Source organism: Amphiura filiformis, chromosome 14 (assembly GCF_039555335.1).
Source record: "Amphiura filiformis chromosome 14, Afil_fr2py, whole genome shotgun sequence".
Classification (NCBI taxonomy): domain Eukaryota; kingdom Metazoa; phylum Echinodermata; class Ophiuroidea; order Amphilepidida; family Amphiuridae; genus Amphiura; species Amphiura filiformis.
In genome coordinates, this window is record NC_092641.1 from 16,175,956 (window position 1) to 16,194,952 (window position 18,997).

Genomic DNA, 18,997 nt, shown 5'->3' on the forward strand with positions numbered 1-18,997 from the left:
TATAGCCCTATATGATGTGCTTTAGAAAGTTGGGCAATATCTTTCAATAGCGAATTATATTAGGCCTACTTTGAAAAGCTAAAAGGTTGATCAAAAAAAAATCTCGCTGGCCAAGTTGAAGCCTATCAAAATCGAAAATCTTACACTAAATGACTGAATTGTATGCCTAAGTTTAACACCAGGATTTAAAAAAAATACAGTATCGAGCATTATAGTGTTTTCCTGACATTTACTGAAAAAATGAAAATTATTGCTTTTCATTTGGCCGATAAAATTAATTTTACATTGAAAAGGCGTAACTAAAAATTTTGCTCATTTCGACACCAAATTCGATCGTTTATTGCTTTGAGTGAGCCTTGTACAACAATAGCCATCGGTTGACTAGGGTTACGGTGCGTATAGCATAATGGTCTGCCGCGACGTAGACCCTCCCTCGGGTCCATGGAGAACGACTGGTAATGTAGATTACATAGCATTAAAAATCAACCCAATCAGCGCTCAATGGACTTTCGCGTTCACTTACATACGAGTATATTTCTATATTGCTGCATGGTTGACTGTGGTGGGTGTAATTAGTGGCGTCGATTTGTGGATGAAGAGGAATGGGTTTTTGGCATTGAAGAAAATAAGGGGGGTTACAGGACTTTGGCATTTTTTTTCATAGGGCATTATGTAATTATTTTTTTGTTACATTATCCAGAGATGGAACCGAACCGAGACTGGGGGCCAGTCTAGTCGCGACGAGGATGACATTTTCCAAATGAGAATTTTCCAACTGGCAATAAAAGTTAAATTTCACTATTTGGCCAAAACATACATTTTAGAGTGTTTTTCACATGCTTTGACAATCAAGTCTAAAGGTCATTCCTTCTATCCTCAGCTCACCAATGGAATGTTCTATCTAGTCATATTACCTCTAACCGAAATCGGCTGAGCTTCAAGAGGGAGGTTAACAACTATCTTGGCGCCAACCCATCAGCGCTATTACACTGATAGCAGCTGTTAATGCCTTGCATTCAAACATAAACAGTCCCCATTTAACATTTTATGGGTGTACTCACTCAGTCACACTCGCCCTCCTCCCACCCTACTTCCACCCCACTCCCTCTCTGTCTGTTCCCCCCCCCTACATTTTCCTCCCCTCTCTTTACCAAAGCTAAAGAGGACACATATCATTGTCACCAAAATATGTATCGCGCATGCTCTATATAGCCAGGATAAGAAAGATATCACCAAGGAGACAATAAATGCTGTATAACTAGTTATTTAGTGGTATGTGCTATTTGAATCTAAACATTAATTGATACAATTTACGAGTTACTAGACGCTGCACTTGGAGTATAGTGATAAGATAACGGAGTTCCTGTTGGATCACGACGCATCCCAATCGTTAAAATGATATATAAACGCAGAGGCGAAATCTTGGTTCTTCTGACAGGTGAGTTTCATATTTTGTATGTTTTTGGTTCTTAAGGTTACACGAAGAAACGTATAAAAAACGTATAAAAGACGTATAAAGTTGTTCTCTAAAACCGCGTTTTCTCAGCAATCAAATATCGCAGTGAGTCAAATGTTGGTGCATGGATGTATCTTTATATTATTTTTGTGTGTTTATAAAAAAATTTAGAATCCGGTTGAAAATCCTTCGTTTAAATCATTTTTACGCACCATGTTCACAAGATCAAAAACACGTTCCATGCAGTTTTTTTCAAATGTTCGCTCCGTATAAAACCACGCCGAGTGATTGTTTTCTCCTTTTTGTATTGTACTACAAATCGATTAAAGAAATAATGTTGCCATGGGGAAGAACCAAATACAGTACCGATCAAATTTAAAAAGCCCGTTTTTGGGGAACATTTTCGAGAATCTTGTCTGAGAAAAAACTGTTTTGTGAAATTATCGATATCTTGATAACGGGGCGTTAATTTAGACATCTGAATACCTACATTATTTCTCAACATTCTGCCAATTGCTATCCCATTTGATTTTCACTCCAAATTGAAGCTAGTATTGCAAAAAACGAGGTTTTTCCTCCATCAGTTCGTTCAAAATTTCAGCGCCGACATGCGTGTTTATTCTGAGCCATTGTGCGGACGCGATTGTAATCAAGTAATTACATCAAATTATAGTTACATATCCGCTTCGAGAACAAGAAATTGCGTAAGTTGATGTATGGTCCAGTGGATAGAGCGTTGGACTGGGAATCTGTTATGAACAATTTTTGTGGGTTCGAGTCCCCATGTGGCTGAATTTTTCTTTCCTTTTTCTCTCTTTTCTCATTTTTACTTCCTTTCTTTCCTCTTTTCTTTCTCTTTTTCTTTTTTCATTTTTTTTAAATTTCTTTCTTTCTTTCTTCCTTTCTTTTTCTTTTTTACTTTCTTTTTCGTTCTTTTTCTTTCTCTCTCTCTTTCTTTCTATTTTTCTCTTTTTCTTTATTCTTTCTTGCTCCTTTCTTTTTAGTTTTATTTGATTGATTCGCTGACTGCAGTGAATCGTGATTGATTGTTTTTCACTTTATATAATTCAGAAATTTGCCGGGGAAATTTGTATGCCTACTAAGTCTGTCTTTTTGAATATTCTTCCCAAATTCGATTTGCAAATAATTGCTTTTTGATATTGTTGTTGATGTTATTGTTGTACCCTATTACATTGTAATCAGGGGAATAGCAGCATTGATTTATTTCATCAAAGATATCAAGGCTATAAATTCAAAATCAACACATTTTCCAGGGCGTAGCTTGACGAAGTGCCCCAATCAATTTTAAAATTTATAAAATCCTTATGAAAATTGCCGAAAATGGCTTGTACCCCTCCCCCGGCATCCGACCCGGCATGTCGCCCCTCATGTAACCACCGCCCGCCCCCGACTCACGAGCTCCGGGCACGAGCTAATTTAAGCCAAGTTTCATGACTTGACCGTGGATCAATATTCTATTGTAAGTAGGCCTACGTCCCAGTACGCTTGTTCTGCATGGCTGTTTCTGTTATGAACTTACGCCCCTCTGAAATCAAGCGCATGAAAAACTCTCGGCTAACCTTAAGGGGGTACGTACACCCCTTGATAAATTTGCGACCATTTTTGCATCTTTCTCAAAAAATAATAACACACTGGTAACAAAAGTTATGTATAGGGGGCCTATAGGGGCAAGGAATCCAGTTACTATACACTGGAATTTCAGTGACTCAAGACAAGCGGTACGTAATTTATGACAATATTTTACAACATTTTTTTCGCTAAAACGGACAAATACCGGGACTTTGTAATGGGGATCCTTGCTTATTATTGTGAGGCATAACTATTTTGACATAGACATGATACACAGCTTGTTTCAAGTTCGCACTATCAAAATTGCTATTAAAAAGAAAACAATTTATAAAATTAGTCCGGTTGCTAAATGTAATTTTACATAGAAGCTTGTTTTGGCTCATTGTTTTGCTTCTAAGGCAACCCAATTCAAAAAAGTTGCTGGCAGCATTAGGCAATTTGAGTTGTGTCAAAGTTCATATAGAGGTCAAAACTTCAAATTCAGAAAAAAATATAGTTTTACCTATCTACGACGTACCGTTCTGGAGTTATATAGGCAGAAATATCGAAGGTCGCAGATTATACAGAAGCTGCTCTGATTTTTTTACCAAAAGAGTGTCAAATTGCTCAACATGGAAAAAACAATTCAGAAAAATAGTAGTTTGTTTTGTGTATGATGTTTTGTGACATGGTAATATTGCAAAATAGGTTAAGGTCTATAAGATTCAAGGCACTGACCTTTTTTACCATCTGACCATGTTAAAAGGGCATTTCGTGATCCACAGCCTCATCCCCCACTTTTCTCAAAAAAGTTGAGATTTTATATCACTGGAATACTCTGGCTACATAATGTTTATGTACAAAATATTTCTTGCAGATTATTTCGTTTAGCAAAGATATCGCGAAATTTGAATTTCGTTCTGGTGCACCAGAACGAAATTACAACGTATTGTCTATGGAGCAGTGTAATACACATAATCATGCTCTGTGCATAACTCGCAAACGCAAAATCGAATCGGAATCAATTGAAATTTTGGGAATATGCTTTTTTCGTGGATATGTACTGAAAAATGTCATAAAAAGAGGATGCTAGGATCACGAAATACTCCTTTAAGGAGACAGCCAAGCTGTGGTAAACCTAAAATATAGCCGACAGTCGGGCTATTTTATTAATTGGCTGGATAACATCAACGTAGAGCAGTTACGCAAACAATTTGTACAAAATATCGTTGAATTGTGGCTCATGTTACCGTCTTGTCTTAGGTGGTACAGGGTGAGTTAAAAAAAAAAGTGCAATAGGGAAAAGAATCAATATTTACCTTGGAACCAGGTTGAATTTTCCCATTATCTAAAGTTTTTTATATATATAAATGAAGAGCTTATTTCTAAACCCATGTTTCTGATTAACCTGTGCGCAGGGGCGTAGCAAGAGCATCAGGGGCCCATGGACAAGGAGCAGTACGGGCCTTTTAACCAGGGCATGATTTAGCCTACCTTATTGGGGCCCTGGGCCAGGCCAAAATTTGGAGGCCCCGAACTCACGTGCCGAGGAAAGTATGTCAATGCACTCAAGTCAGTGACCAAGTTTTGGTTTAATGGGGGACCAAGGTGGACTAACATATTTTGTTCAATTCAATTTCAGCCCCAGATCAACATAAATTCTGGTATTTTAATGCGCGCGAAGCGCGGAAAATTTTACAATTTTGCCCTATTTTGACCAAAAAACATGCTGTTATTGGGGTTAAAAGAAAGACGTATAGGGCATTGCCCTGGACCCGGGCCCATCTGGCCAAATGGTATAAAAATTCGGCCCTGCTCCCCATTATCAGCCCTTATTTAATTTTCGCTTTTGTGCTCGGGGCCCCTGAGCCGTCAGGGCCCATGGACTTCGTCCACCCTGTCCCCCCGCTTGCTACGCGCCTGCCTGTGCGATATTGCAATGGGAGGTATTATAATTTCAGTTGGATGCACCATTACAAGGCAAACAGTGGATGGATGCACAGTAACAATACTGTGTGAGGCTTTGTTTCCCAAATGAGAACAATAGTCTGCATATTGTTATCCAGCATTGTTATGGTAAATAATGGCTTACTGATGGTATAACTCATTGTTGCTAATGTCAAACTTGTCAAAGTAATTGTGATTGTATCACACAAGTAAATGAGACACATGGGGTTGTGGACTTAACATGGTTTGGAAATAGGCTCTTCAAATACAACACTCAATAATCACCTTTTGTGAAAAAAATGAAGTGAATTACAACTAACGTGTAATTTTTATGGGCAATTTTACTGTGATACCCAATTTGACTTTTTGTCCACGAGGGCACCGTGTATTTTGTATGAGAGCACAATTCGCAATAAAGACACCAGATCTGAAACTAACTTTAACTGAAATCAAGGTTGATTTTGTGTTCTTTCAATTCACATCACTTCAATTTGCACGCATTTCCTTTCGACATTTGAATAGCCCGCCCACAAATTTGCTTGTTTCTTTTATAAAGAATTAACATTTTTTATTTAAAGGTAAATGCGAAAATACAAAGTAATGTTTCTTCTACTTAAACAAGACCAGGGACAATTAAACTTTGGGTGTTACATTCTACTTCAGTGTCATTGAGGTTTAAACAAATGGCAGTTGTTCCACATAATACCTACTGTTGGGAGCTTCACTGTCTCGTGGACAAGCATTAAAATTGGATGTCGCTATAAAAATGTGTTGTAAAATAAGAACTGCAAGTACTAATTACTTCGATGTTTTTCACACAAGTTCACTGATGAATGTATCATGCACATAACGTTTTAAAACTCAAAAAGTTCAAGCTGATTATAAAATAAACATGATAAAGATGGATTCTTTGCACTATTGCACTTTTTTTCACTCACCCTGTAGGCGAAGGAATAGTATTGTTTGTATCCTGCTGTAGTACAATTTGTTCTATAAACGATGCCAAAAATTGATCGATGAGCATGAATCGGTAAATTGAAACATCACAAGTAATGTCGTCTGCACAAGCATCATTAACCTATCAGAATCCGCCATAAAATATCTAGCAGACGATGTGAGAGCCATCGAGTCTGTTGAAACTGGCAGCAATTGCTTCGACCAAATTGAGAAAAAATTATTGTCTATGAAAATTATTGTTTTGGTGCAAATTTGTTATCCATGATGTTATCAAAAAATACATAAAGACATATTTCAGGATTATTTGAGTTGAAATTAACGTCTGTGTGTAATTTTGATGGAAAATGTGAGGCTTTTTAGAGAGATACAAATTTGCACAATGATCTTTTATATTTTACATATCTGATTTCGTTCTTTTTTTAAAGTTAACTAGTAACCATCTTTTACGACTAGGCCTACCTAGATCTTGGAGAAAATGTATATGTGAAGTAGAAAGATTCGAGCCAGGTATACCATCTTGGTGTGGGGAACAAGATAAATACTATTGTTATGAATCTAAATTGGGGAACTAGTCCATGGGAAAGGAGAGCGAGGTACCGGATTTGGATTCCCAAGGGATGAAGGAATGAACGGGAACGGGAATGACTATCTCGAAATGAACAAGATGAAACAGAAATTAGGTATACAATTTATTATGAATTTACGTCATCAGACAAGCTGATCAAAATACAAGGTGTGTGTGTTTTAATAATGAGTCTTACCAGAGTTACATCGCATCATAAAAAAGTATAATTGAATTTGATTCACGTGCAAGACATGATGACAATATAATCGTCACCATGTTTACCAACCTAACTAAACATCATGAGCCATCATTCCGGAGCACATCTACATCGGCCGCAGGGTTAACAAAGAGTGAAGACTTTATTCTCGCACAAACAAATCATCGCTTCACTCAGTGCAATTGGTGCACGGATATAAAAGTTCACTTGATGAACGGTTATCATGGCTTATGATCAATAATCAATAATCAATTATCGAATGAATTATCGTCACAACACTATTGTTTTTATCTTGTCTGTGTCTTGTCTTGTTTCCCACAGCAAGTTGGCACACCTGGCTCGAATCTTTCAATTTTTATATATTCTAGGTATCCACTTGTATCATCCTTTGATTCTTGGTACCTCGTCCGTTGGAGATACCATTACCTACTTTGTATATTTGAAGCTTTTCTTTAGCTTTATACAGGGTGTGTGTCCCAAAAAAAAGAGGCCCCTTATTGCGCCCTCTTTTTCTCGTATTTCTGAAAAGTTGATTAAATATATTTTGGTATGTAAAGAAACCTTTAATCGTTAGCTTTAATAAACCAAAACAATTATTTCAATCGGCTCACAACTTTTGAAGATATGCCTTTTTGAATAAAAGTACCCGTTTTGCACTCTGTCCACGGATAGCAAACAAAGTGGTTGGGGTGGCTCATGCTGTGGAGTGGCCTGCACGATCACCAGACCTCACACCACTTGATTTTTTTTCCTTTGTGGCAAAATGCAAGATCTTCGCAAACGTATTACTGAATGCATTCGCAAGCATCCGGCCCAAAAGGATGGTACGCAACGCAATTGATGCAATGAGGACCAGGGCTGAAACCTGTATTCGCCAAGGAGGCAACCAGGTAGAGGGCAGAGCAGCACAGTAAACTCACTTCAGAAGAACCAAAGACAAACCAAACAGCCTTTTAGGGCTACCTTTTATCCTAAAAAGAGAAATGACTTATGTTGTAAATTAAAAAAAAGCAAGAAACAACAAAGTAAGAAAGTAAGAAACATAATAAAACAAAAGGCCAAGAAAAAATAAGTAATTGCAAGTAAAGCATCCATTTTACCCACAAATTAATGACACTATTAACAAAATCCATTGCCCATAAACCCACCGGTAAAGCCCATTCCATAAATAAAGTTATTTTTATAAAGTTATCATTAAGGAATGTTTGATATTCATGCATGGTATGTGTACTCCTTTTCAACCTTTGAAGTAGCCAAACCTTCTCCGTGGACAGAGTGAAAAACGGGTACATTTCTTTAAAAGAGCATATCTTCAAAAGTTGTGAGCCGATTGATATAATTATTTTGGTTTATTAAAGGTAACGACTCAAGGTTTTTTTACATGCCAAAATACCGTAAACGTTCGCCTAATGGCGCTATGGGCTCCCTTGACATAACTGGAATTTTAGACACAAACTAAAAGTGCCCTCCCAAAATAATCCCACCAGCAAATAAGGGTATGTACCCTAAATTCTTGTTGAGAATTTTAGAGGAGGGAGCTCTCTGTTTTGTACATGAAATTTATCTCAAAGCAAAGGACCCAGGTGCGCCATTAGGCGAACGTTTACGGTATATTTGATCAACTTTTCAGAAATAGGAGAAAAAGAGGGCGCAATGAGGGGCCTCGTTTTTTTGGGACACCCTGTAGCTGAGATTTTGAAGAAAAATTGTATATATTGATATTTGTACTTCAATTGTGTAAATGAACCACAATTTATGCTGTATACTTTTAAACACTCGCAAATGACATCTAACTTCATATTAATGTTTTTTAAAAGAGATTTAAAAAACACACAAACGATTTAAAAATAACCACATTCCGCATTCGTTTTTGAAACTGCCATGACCGTTGAGGCATGACATTACTTTTAGCCTAATATGTTTTCTATTGTTTATATGTTATGCCCGTTGCCTGGTGATGATGTACATGGCAATGATATACTGCATTAGTTTGAAAATGGCATCAATTTATGGATCTACCGTATAAGCATAAAACTGTTTTGAAGCAATAAAACGCGGTTCGTTAAAAATGACTGATTGCCGTCGTCAATAGCTTTTATCGTACTTACTCATATTACTACCTTTACTCCCATTAATTATTACTGTCTTTTATATCAAAGTCAAGTAGCTAATCAAATTAGTGCGACGGAACTTTCAAGACAATATAATGTATAGAAACAAAATATAGCAGCCTATTTTAGAGCGGCCCTAAATCTTACAAGGTGGAGACGTCCCCCTAAAATACTAAGACAAGAAAAAAGAAGCTAAATATAATGTGGTCATGCGACCACGAAGACAGTCGTTCGTTAGTCGACCGGTAGTGACCACTTAATGTCCTTTGACCCGAAATCTGTGAACACTAGCGTTTTGTTTGTGGCGGAAGATGCATTTTGAAGGTATTTCGTCTCGGACCGAAAGTGACCCCTTAATGACCTTTGACCCCAAATATGTGAACATCCTACAGACACTGGCTAATGTCAATGCGTGTGTGCAAGTGACATCACTCTGCTTTGTTATTTGTGACAGAAGCAGTATTTTGAAGATTTTTGTCTTGAACGGAAGTGACACCTTAATGACATTATTTTGAACATCTTAATACTAATTACGGCGTGTCCGTCCTCTGTCCGCGCGCTATCGCGTTCGCGTCCGCGAGTTTCGCGTTCACGCGGTGCACTATCGCGTGCTCGCGGTGCGCTATCGCGGAGTATCAACGGGAGTGTGCGCGGAGTACAGTGCGCGCATCGGAAAAGCATTACAGTGTGACTAACAGGTGCATCTCATCGGACCAATAATTATAGGCCTTATTTTCAACATATATTTCAATACCGAACACGTGCACACACAAACACGTGCATATAGGCCTATTTCAGCCGAACATGACAACTACCAGAAAACAAATGAACCGGTGGTGCGTTCACGTTTCTCGCCATTGATTAAGTTGTGTCAAGTTGGGTCTTGATCATTGAGAGACGCATTTCATAGTTTAAAAAATCAGGGCAGGTATATGGGTTTGGGTAATTAGAAATAGGCCGATCACGAGAAGCGCCCGACCCGAGAACCGCGAAATCTAGTTGTATATAATTTTAAAACTTAATTAAAATTTAAAAAGTACATCAAACACGGTTCCAAAACCCTTCCATGCTACTTTCCTACATTTTCTTTCTCTTTGTCTCATTTCCCCTCTTTTCCTCCTTTTTTTTTCTCTCTTTTCTATTTTAAAGGGTGGGGTGGGGGTTTTTGTTGCATAAAAATTTTCAGAACAAAAATATTCTGGATTAAATGAGAAATAAAATGTATTGCTCGTTGTAGACATGCAATTGTTACTCAGTATGTGTTCTATTTTGATATACCCGTTGCTTGGTGACGATTCCTATGGCAATGATATAAACTAGTTTCAAACGACAGTTTTGCGGGCAATAAAGCGTGTTTCAATGGTTCATTAAGTGAATTTAACATTGATCTTTATAATAAAGCAATGGTGACATCGATAGCATTATCATTTATTCATATTACTACCTTTACTCTCATGTATTACTAGTTTGTCTTAATGTATTCTAGCTAGTGAGCCATAACGATGAACAGGTATATGCAAACATAATAAATTGATATATATTCACATCCGGTTTTGGTTTTTCAAACATAAACTCAATTACTCAACGCGTTTCGACTTTGCATGTTATTTTTAAGATAATTCTGACATTTTTCGACTATACATTAACCCTAACGCTCCTGAATACTACAAAATACTACTTGATATATGCCCTGTTCGTGCATGCATCCCACGTGGTGTGATGACGCAATCGCCCAGGTGATATATAGGCACGGTTTCGCTGGCCAGCGAAGCCCAAGACCCGTGGCAAAGTGTCGCCGACCGAGTGCTTGGCATGCGAGGGGTCTCGGGTTCGAATCCCACCCAGAGCAAACAACTTCTTTCCTTTCTTTATTCTTTCCTTCTTTCCCTTCCCGCCGCCAAAAAGCCCTTAGGCGGTTAGGGTTAATGTATTGAAAAGTATGAGAATATACAGGGGTGCTAAGGGGCTGAACCCCCAAATACAACTCACCCCCTCCCCTCCCAAAAAATACAATAAAAAAAGAACATTTCAATCTCCTTAAAACAACCGCCCAAACGAAAATTTCAACTTAGATAGGGGAAACTATCGCACGGTGGTGAAGTAGATCGTGTCGTCACAAGTTGCGATTGACCAATAAAGTGGCATGATTTGCTCATGAATATTTATGAGGTGTACTCATATATCAGCCTTCTGAGTGCTATAATAAATCCGCGTATCTCAGCTCAGTGGCTCAGTGGGTCTTCGAAAATATTGAATGCGCAGATGATGTGCGCGCGGGTACATTTTGCTGGTGGGCATTACAGTCGCACAGAGTCATGTCAAATCAGTCTAAGTTAATTTAATTTTACCAAGTCATCTTTGACTCGTGCAATATTTTTCAATCTTAGTTTAATATAGTTATTCCAGTATCAAACTCAAAGCCTTTCAATATAAATATCTCAGTAAGTGGCTTTGAATTTAATCCTTTAAAAGCCAAGATCTTAGTAAAATCACATTGTATTGAATTGAATGTTGTTTACAATGTGTACAACGAATATTTAAGGAAAGTAATTAGTTGACCTATTTCATAGTGCTTATTTATTAATTCGTGCAGATAGTAGTACAAAATATCTCTTAAGGGTAGACAAGGTATTGTTGGTCGAAGCAACCAAAAAAAAAATCGATTTTCATTATCTAGATCAATATATTATTAAAAACTAACACTTTAATGTTTTGCAAAAGTTCATTCTGCAAATCCTATACTTTGCAAACTTGCTTAATTTATTGTTGTCAATGAGTTATGTACGTTTTACAAAAGTGTTCTTGTTTCAGCCCTCTTTACAACATAACTCAAGAACCACAGGACCTACAAAAGTATAACTGTGATATTTGAATTCTTCTATACGCTCGCTATGAAATGAGCAATGCAGTTTTTGCCCAAGCTCTCTACCATTCGCAAGATGCTGTGAACTACCAAATCGCAATAGTTTAAAATAATTAATAACCTTAATGTGGCTTTCAATATTACTGAAAAAGGCCAGATATTAGTCAAATCAAATCGTATTGAATTGAGCGTTGTATGAAAAATAGTACACGAATACTTCACGAAAGAATTTATACTTGACCTATTTCATTGTATTTATTAATTAATCCGTGCATGTAGTAGTACGAAATACCTCTTAATGTGGCTTTAAATTTATTCATGTATCGAAGTAAAATTTAATTATATTAAATTGAACATGGTATCAGAATACATAAAATGTGTAGAACGAATTCTCTGCGAAACTTTGATTTCTTTATGGTGTTAATTTCTCTTTTTTAGGTGGACTCCTAACTACACTTTTGTACGAAATTCCTTTTAAAACGTCAAGTAAATGTAATTCTTAAAGTGGAATGAATGACATTTTATTAGGATGTATGAGTTATTTTTGTGTCGTTGGGAATAGCCCCGGGGGAATAGCAAGTGATTGGCATTAACACCAAATTCTGTATAAGAAGTACAGCTACAATAACATGAGCATAGAAATGCTTAAATTTAAAACAGGCAAGTTACATGTTGGATTTTTGTAATTACAAATAATTATCTTTGTAATTCTATTCAAAGTGTTATAAGTTTATATCAATTGATAATTAACATTTAAAAGTGCTTCGCAAACACACACACACCCATCCACCCCAACCCCAATAGACATTAAGATTAGTGGTTCAATGATAACACACACTTAAAACGACGGCGTCAAATATCAACCCTTTTACGGGGTCAGGTTTTATTTAACCCTATTCGTGGTTAAATCAACCACGTCCGGGGTCATTTTCTGTTGTTTGGCATCATGTTAAATTGAGCCCTAAAAGGGTCATATTTAAATGACCCCAAATATAATCATTTTTCAACCCCCGTTCCGGGGTCATTTTCTAATCGGAACCCCTTGAATATAGTCATTTCAACCACGTTAAGGGTCATTTTCTAATTGTGACTCCTGAATATAGTCATTTTTGATAGGGTTATTTTTTAACTGACTATATTAAGGGTCAAATCATTTTTTGATCCTAAATATAGTCATTTTTAACCAGTTTTTTCGATGAACTCATTATTTTCTTAGAAAGTAAAAATCACAGTTTAACAAATGGTTACAATGAAAGCCATTATTGGGGGAATAATTATTGTATCATAATAATACAGGGTGTCCCAACAAAAACAGAACCCTAATTGCTCCCTCTTTTTCTCCAAGTTGATCAAATATATTTTTGTATGTGAATACAGGCGTAAATATCATTTTAGCGTCATATATTTTACTGGTGTTTTAAAGACAGCGGGATTGATGTTGTTGTTGGTGGTGAGGTACTCTTCATACACATCAGTGGCGGGGTGGGGTAGTAGACGGCTCCTATTTACCTTCTCTCAGACAACCCATTTGAAATTTGGAATATGCGCCCGAAACTAACACCACACACGTACACGAGGGAACGTTTAGAATATAACGCAAAAGATGATGATCATATGAGCACAGTTTAGTCCAGTCAATCTAAACAAATTAGTGGTGTCACTCACCACTAATTGCAACAGATTTTTTTTCACTTTTATACATTTTAGAAATGTCCCCTGAACATCATACCAAAAATATACTAAAATATACTTGGTGGAAAGGTATTTTTGGCGGGAAAAGGTCATACAGGGGTCAAATTTCAAAATTGCTTTAATCTTTTTAAAAACTATACCAAAGCATTCCTCTAGCCTTAAGGATTCAGAAAAAGTATAGTTTGTCATATCTGTGATGTACCATTCTCAAGTTATAAGCAAAAAGGTCAAAGGTCAAATTTTGGGCTCCACGTGGGTCAACTTCGAAAAAATGCTCCGATCTCCTTAAAATGGTCTCAATGTGTTCGTCCTTTAAAAACACTCCAAAATAAGAATAGTTTGCCATATCTTGTTTCGTTACCTAGGTAGCAGGGTAAAAGAGGTCATTGACCATTGAACTCTATTGACCCCGAATTAGTTTTCGATGTTACACATGCAATTAAACGACCTAAACAGTGCAAATACTCTTTAAATGAATTATGTTTGCAAGCCGAACAATTTGAGACCATTTTGGTTTAAATCGAACAATTTTTAGTTTTTTGACCTCTGTTGAACCCAATATTTGACCTTTGACCTTTTCGGTTATAACTCAAGAACCGTACATCACAGATATGGCAAACTATATTTTTTCTGAATCCTTATGACTAGAGGAATAATTTGGTATAGTTTTTAAATGATTGGAGCGAAATTTGACCCCTGTAAATCATCCCCTGTCCCGGATGATTCTCTTAGAAAAAATTATATGCCCCAGCAGTGTCATATTTCTTTTGTCGTGGCAAATTGAGTTAGGCTAGCTTGAAATCCCTGTGGATATTAAGGAATGTACAGCTAATATTGTCCTGATTTAGCATATGTGACCATCCAACACAACTGAACCCTGAAGTCGCCAATCATCATTTTTGAGATATTCAACCAAAATATTCTGCTTGAAATTAGCTTTAAAATGATGTATATCATGTCTATAGTACTTGACATTTAAGTAGTGAAAAATCAATAAAACAGTCAATAAATCCTTTGTTTCCTATTGTTTATTGTTAAGTTCAATGGAGCATATCTCAATAGTGGCACTGGCGACATCCGGGCTCAGTTGTGGTGGATGGTCACATATATGAACTTGGGGAGCTGATACTGGCTGCGATGATTATTTTATGTAAGCGTATTAGGGCACTGCGTCTGCACAGAACCGCGTCTGTGAATGCTACTTTTATGTTAAGGGAACCACCATTTACCTTTTTTACACTAGTAAACTAGATATTGTCCAGGTTTTTTTAAAATAAATTTTTCATGCATTAATGCATTAGGATTTAGGCGGGGAATGTGTTCGTGGCGATAGGTTTTTATTTTTTAAATATTTTTTTAGTGATAGTGAAGAAACTTTGTTTATTTGGTTTTTTTACTCGCGTATGAGTGGGGATTTTGTTTTCTTCAACCCCTAAGTCAAATGGTGCGTCCTTTTATGTCTTGGGCCAACGGCTTTAAAGGGTAATAATCTTATTTGGATACACTAGATATAAATCGGTGTTCTTATGGCTTCAAAATATATTTTCAGCTTGTCTGTGGACGGTTTTAGACGCATACACTTGCGATCTTCTTGAGGCATATGATCCTGTGTCGGGAAAGACTCGATTTGCTCTGCCATCTGCGGAACGATGCTACTGTACTCGAGTCTTGCCTCCAGTCCGGAAATTGTCCAATAAATGCAACACTTACAACAAAGACAAAATGGAGAGTCTATGGTTTACTGATTATCCAGGATTGCTTACCAAAAGAGAAAATTGGACGCCGGAGAAGTTGGATGAACTTCTTGAGAGAAAACAATTTTGTGGTAAATAATGTAGATGTCATAAATGTTTGTTTTGTATTTACTTGTATATATACCAGGCATAAAAAGAAAGTCGTCAGTTATAGTCATCTTTGCTGTTCAACAACCTTTTTATTTTGGATTATTCTGAATATAGATTTTGTTAATTGGAATTTGCTTTCTCATTTGACACCTTGTTCGTGAGAATCGAACAAGACGTGACCAAGATATGCGCCTCCAAAGCCTCAAACCCCAAAATCAAAAGTTGCAATTTCAACGATTTTCAATGGGAACGCGTCGTTGTATTGCACACAAGCACCACGGGCCAATCAATAAAGCACACAATGTAACAGGCACAATTGAATCATTAAAATTGAAACTTTTCATTTTAAGGTTTGAGGGTTTGGAGGCGCATATCTTGTTAAATTCTTGCTCAATGTTCACGAATAGGGTGTCAAATGAGAAAGCAAAGTCCAATTAACAAATTGTATATTTCTGAATAATACAAAATTATCAGGTTGTTGAACAGCAAGGATGACTATAACTGACGAGTTTCTTTTTGTGCTTGGTGTATGTGCTTGTTATGATGCTTGCTACCTGGATTTTGTTGATCAGATAAATCGAATAAAAGATAAAGAATTCTATCAAATAAAAGGAAGGAAGGAAGGAAAATTCCCAAATCTTGAAAATGAAAGAGTGTTGAAATTACACCGTTGTTTGTATGCTAACAAACGTATTTTTTAAATATTAATTATTGCAGAAACGCAGAACGTAGAGCCCGTCGTTGATACTGCTACACTGCATTGCAAACGTTGGACTGGACATCATACGGTACCTACGGGACAACCTAAGCAAACTGAAGGGTTAACTACAGTAACAAATGAAGCTGTTTCTACGGGTAAGATATTGATTTCATTTGAACAGTATACGCGTGATTTATCAATTTCTAGATGGCTACCTAACCCAGGGGTGACATTGATGTCTGATAATACAGGATACAATCCCGCGCGAAATGCTTGGGACAGTTATAACCTAATGCTGAAAAATAATAAAAAGTGGTTGCGCTCTATGTCTGCTCCAACATTGTTTCCAGGGGGAGGGGAGGGAGAGCAAGCAAGTACATAACGTGAGCTATGAAACTTATCATGTATTTTCAGTCTTATGCTCAATTCACAGAATTTGATCTATAAAACATCTTCTGTCCCAACGATTTTCGCACAAGATTGTAGGTTGTCTTTTCAATTCAAAGACATTGCAGTTACATAATAGCAAATTGCATCAACTTTCTAATTTATTAGATATTTTTTTCATTTATTACATTTGACAAAAAGCCAAGTATATAGACCCGATATTGAAGACGTCAATAATTTGAAGGATTTCAAAGCTGGTAATTTAAATAATTTACCGGGTGGTAAATACCGGCACTTATTGGTAAACACCACCAAGGACATACTGGAATACATACCGTAAAATACTCAAGAATGTTCACGTTGAAAGCTGAATTTACTTTTAGGACGTGTGCTTATTAAATACGTTTATTCATATTCATATCGGAAAACTCAATGCAGATCACGACCAAAGATGACCTTGAACTGACATCGAACATGTTTGCTGCTCAATGGTGACCACGTCCAATAAGTTTGAAGACAATCCCATAATCTATACTTAGTTTACCTCAGATGGCCTTGACATGACCTTGAGATTTTTGACAATAATGTATTGTTATTGTTGAATAGGAAACAACACAGCAAACACAAAATTATTAATGTGGTCAAAATGATTTTAAATTTCTATAATATAGCACTACAACAATTATTTTTAAAGTTATTGCTAAAATATTTTTTAACACTTAAAAATAACATTTAGAAAAGAGGTTTTTAGAAATGTTTTCGAATGTTATTACCATTTATGTAACCTGACATTTAAAACTTTCTGTAAAAAATGTTGTGTTTGCTGAGATATTTTGTGCCAGCAGTTTGAAATTAATTTCTAGAATACCCTTGTTTTGATTGATCAATCATATTATTTACAAACTTTCTAAATTATATTATAGTAAGTAAAATTCCAAAAGTCCGTCCTTTCTTTTAAAAACATACATTCCTTTATGTCACAGGTGCCCCTGGATCAACTACCCCTGGATTGTCCAACCGTGGACCGACCACCCCTGGATCAACCACCTCTGGATCAATCATCCAGGGATCAACCACTCCGGAATCGACCACCCTTGGTATGTTGACCTTTTGAGGTTTTTTTAACCGACATACTTTTCAATAATTTGTTCAAAATGCTAGCAAACCCCAGGATGTGAATGGTCTGCAAATGATTTTACTTTATCCATCGGCAATTACTGATAAATACAGGGTGAGTAAAAAAAGTGCAATAGAGAAAAGAATCCATTTTCATTTAAGAACTGAGTTGAACCTTTTAGGTTAAAACATGTTATAAATGATAAATCCATTAGTGACCTTGTGTGAAAAAACCAAGGAATTAGCATTTACCGTTTTGTTTTTATGACACATTGTATAGCGATACCCCAGTTTAATGGTTTGTCCAAGAGACATCTAAAATATGAATGTCAGCCCACTCTGTTTAAGGTAGATTTGGAACAACTGCCATTTTAACCTTATTGGCATTGAAATAAAATGGAACACCCAAAGTGTTATTGCCTTTTGTCTAGTTTAAGGAGAAGAAACATTATTTGTTGTTATTTTCATTTTACCTTTACTTTAAAGATATTTATTCTCTATCAAAAACTTTTTTTACGGATTTTTCAAATGTCGAAATGAAATGCGCGCAAATTGACGTGGAGTGAATTACAAAATATCCAGTATTAAAGTTGGACATATTGGGATAAAAAAATTGGAGTTGGAGTCGAGTGAGGTATGAAGGACTTAAACTAATGTTAGAAAGTTTGTTGGAACAGAAAAAAACAGAAATAAAAAAAAAACCTGCAAAAATCAACCTTATATAAGCTAAGTCAGTTTCAGAGCTGGTGCCTTTATCGTGCATTGGGCTATACCATTTAAAATCCACACTACCCCTGTGGAAGATTTGGTTAAAGTCTTCCACAGTGGGAGTGGGAGCATAAGTTTCAAATAGAATAGACAATTGAGTAACTTCCATATGAACTACCCACCCCAGTTGTGGAAGATATAGGTAAAGCCATTATACAGGGGAAGTATGGGTTTCAAAATGATTAACCCTGACCAATTACATTTGAAAAACATACTCCCCTTGTGATAGATATTTCCAAAATCTTCCACAGGGGGAGTGTGGATTTCAACTGAAATAGCCCATTGTGTGCTATTATTTTTTAATAGTATACATGGTACCTCGTGGGCAAATAATGAAATTGGGTATCGCAGCAAAAGGACTCATGAACAGAAGGTGACTATTGAGTATGACATTTATAGAAACTTTCAATAATGGGAAAGTTCAACTTGGTTCTTACATAATATCGATTGTTTGCTCTATTGTACTTTTTTTGACGCACCCTGTAGATTTGTAGTAGCTGTTGTGCATTTTGGTATGGTATTTAGTTACTTAATGAAAGTGTTATTTGTTGACACTTTATATTATTTTTTGAAATGTTCGTAAATAAACTTTACTCCGTGTTACAGGTACCCCCGGATCAACTACCGCTGAGTCGACAACACATGGACCGACCACTCTTGGACCAACCACTTCTGGATCAACCACCCAGGAAACAACCACCCAGGAATCAACCACCTCCCCTGGACCAACCACTCCGGAATCGACCACCCCTGGTATGTTGACCTTTTAAGTTGTCAGTAACCGCCCATTTTCGATATAATTTTC

The 18,997-nt window shown here is 36.6% G+C and overlaps 1 protein-coding gene across 1 annotated transcript; it reads left to right on the plus strand.

The window, feature by feature from the left end:
• Window positions 1-1,315: 1,315 nt before the first annotated feature.
• LOC140169230 (uncharacterized) lies at window positions 1,316-17,422 on the plus strand. The gene is made up of 4 exons (XM_072192487.1): window positions 1,316-1,438; window positions 14,927-15,202; window positions 15,939-16,076; window positions 17,292-17,422. The coding sequence occupies exons 1-4, from the start codon at window positions 1,396-1,398 to the stop codon at window positions 17,420-17,422; spliced, it is 588 nt and encodes a 195-aa protein (XP_072048588.1). The 5' UTR covers window positions 1,316-1,395.
• The last annotated feature ends 1,575 nt before the right edge of the window (window positions 17,423-18,997 follow it).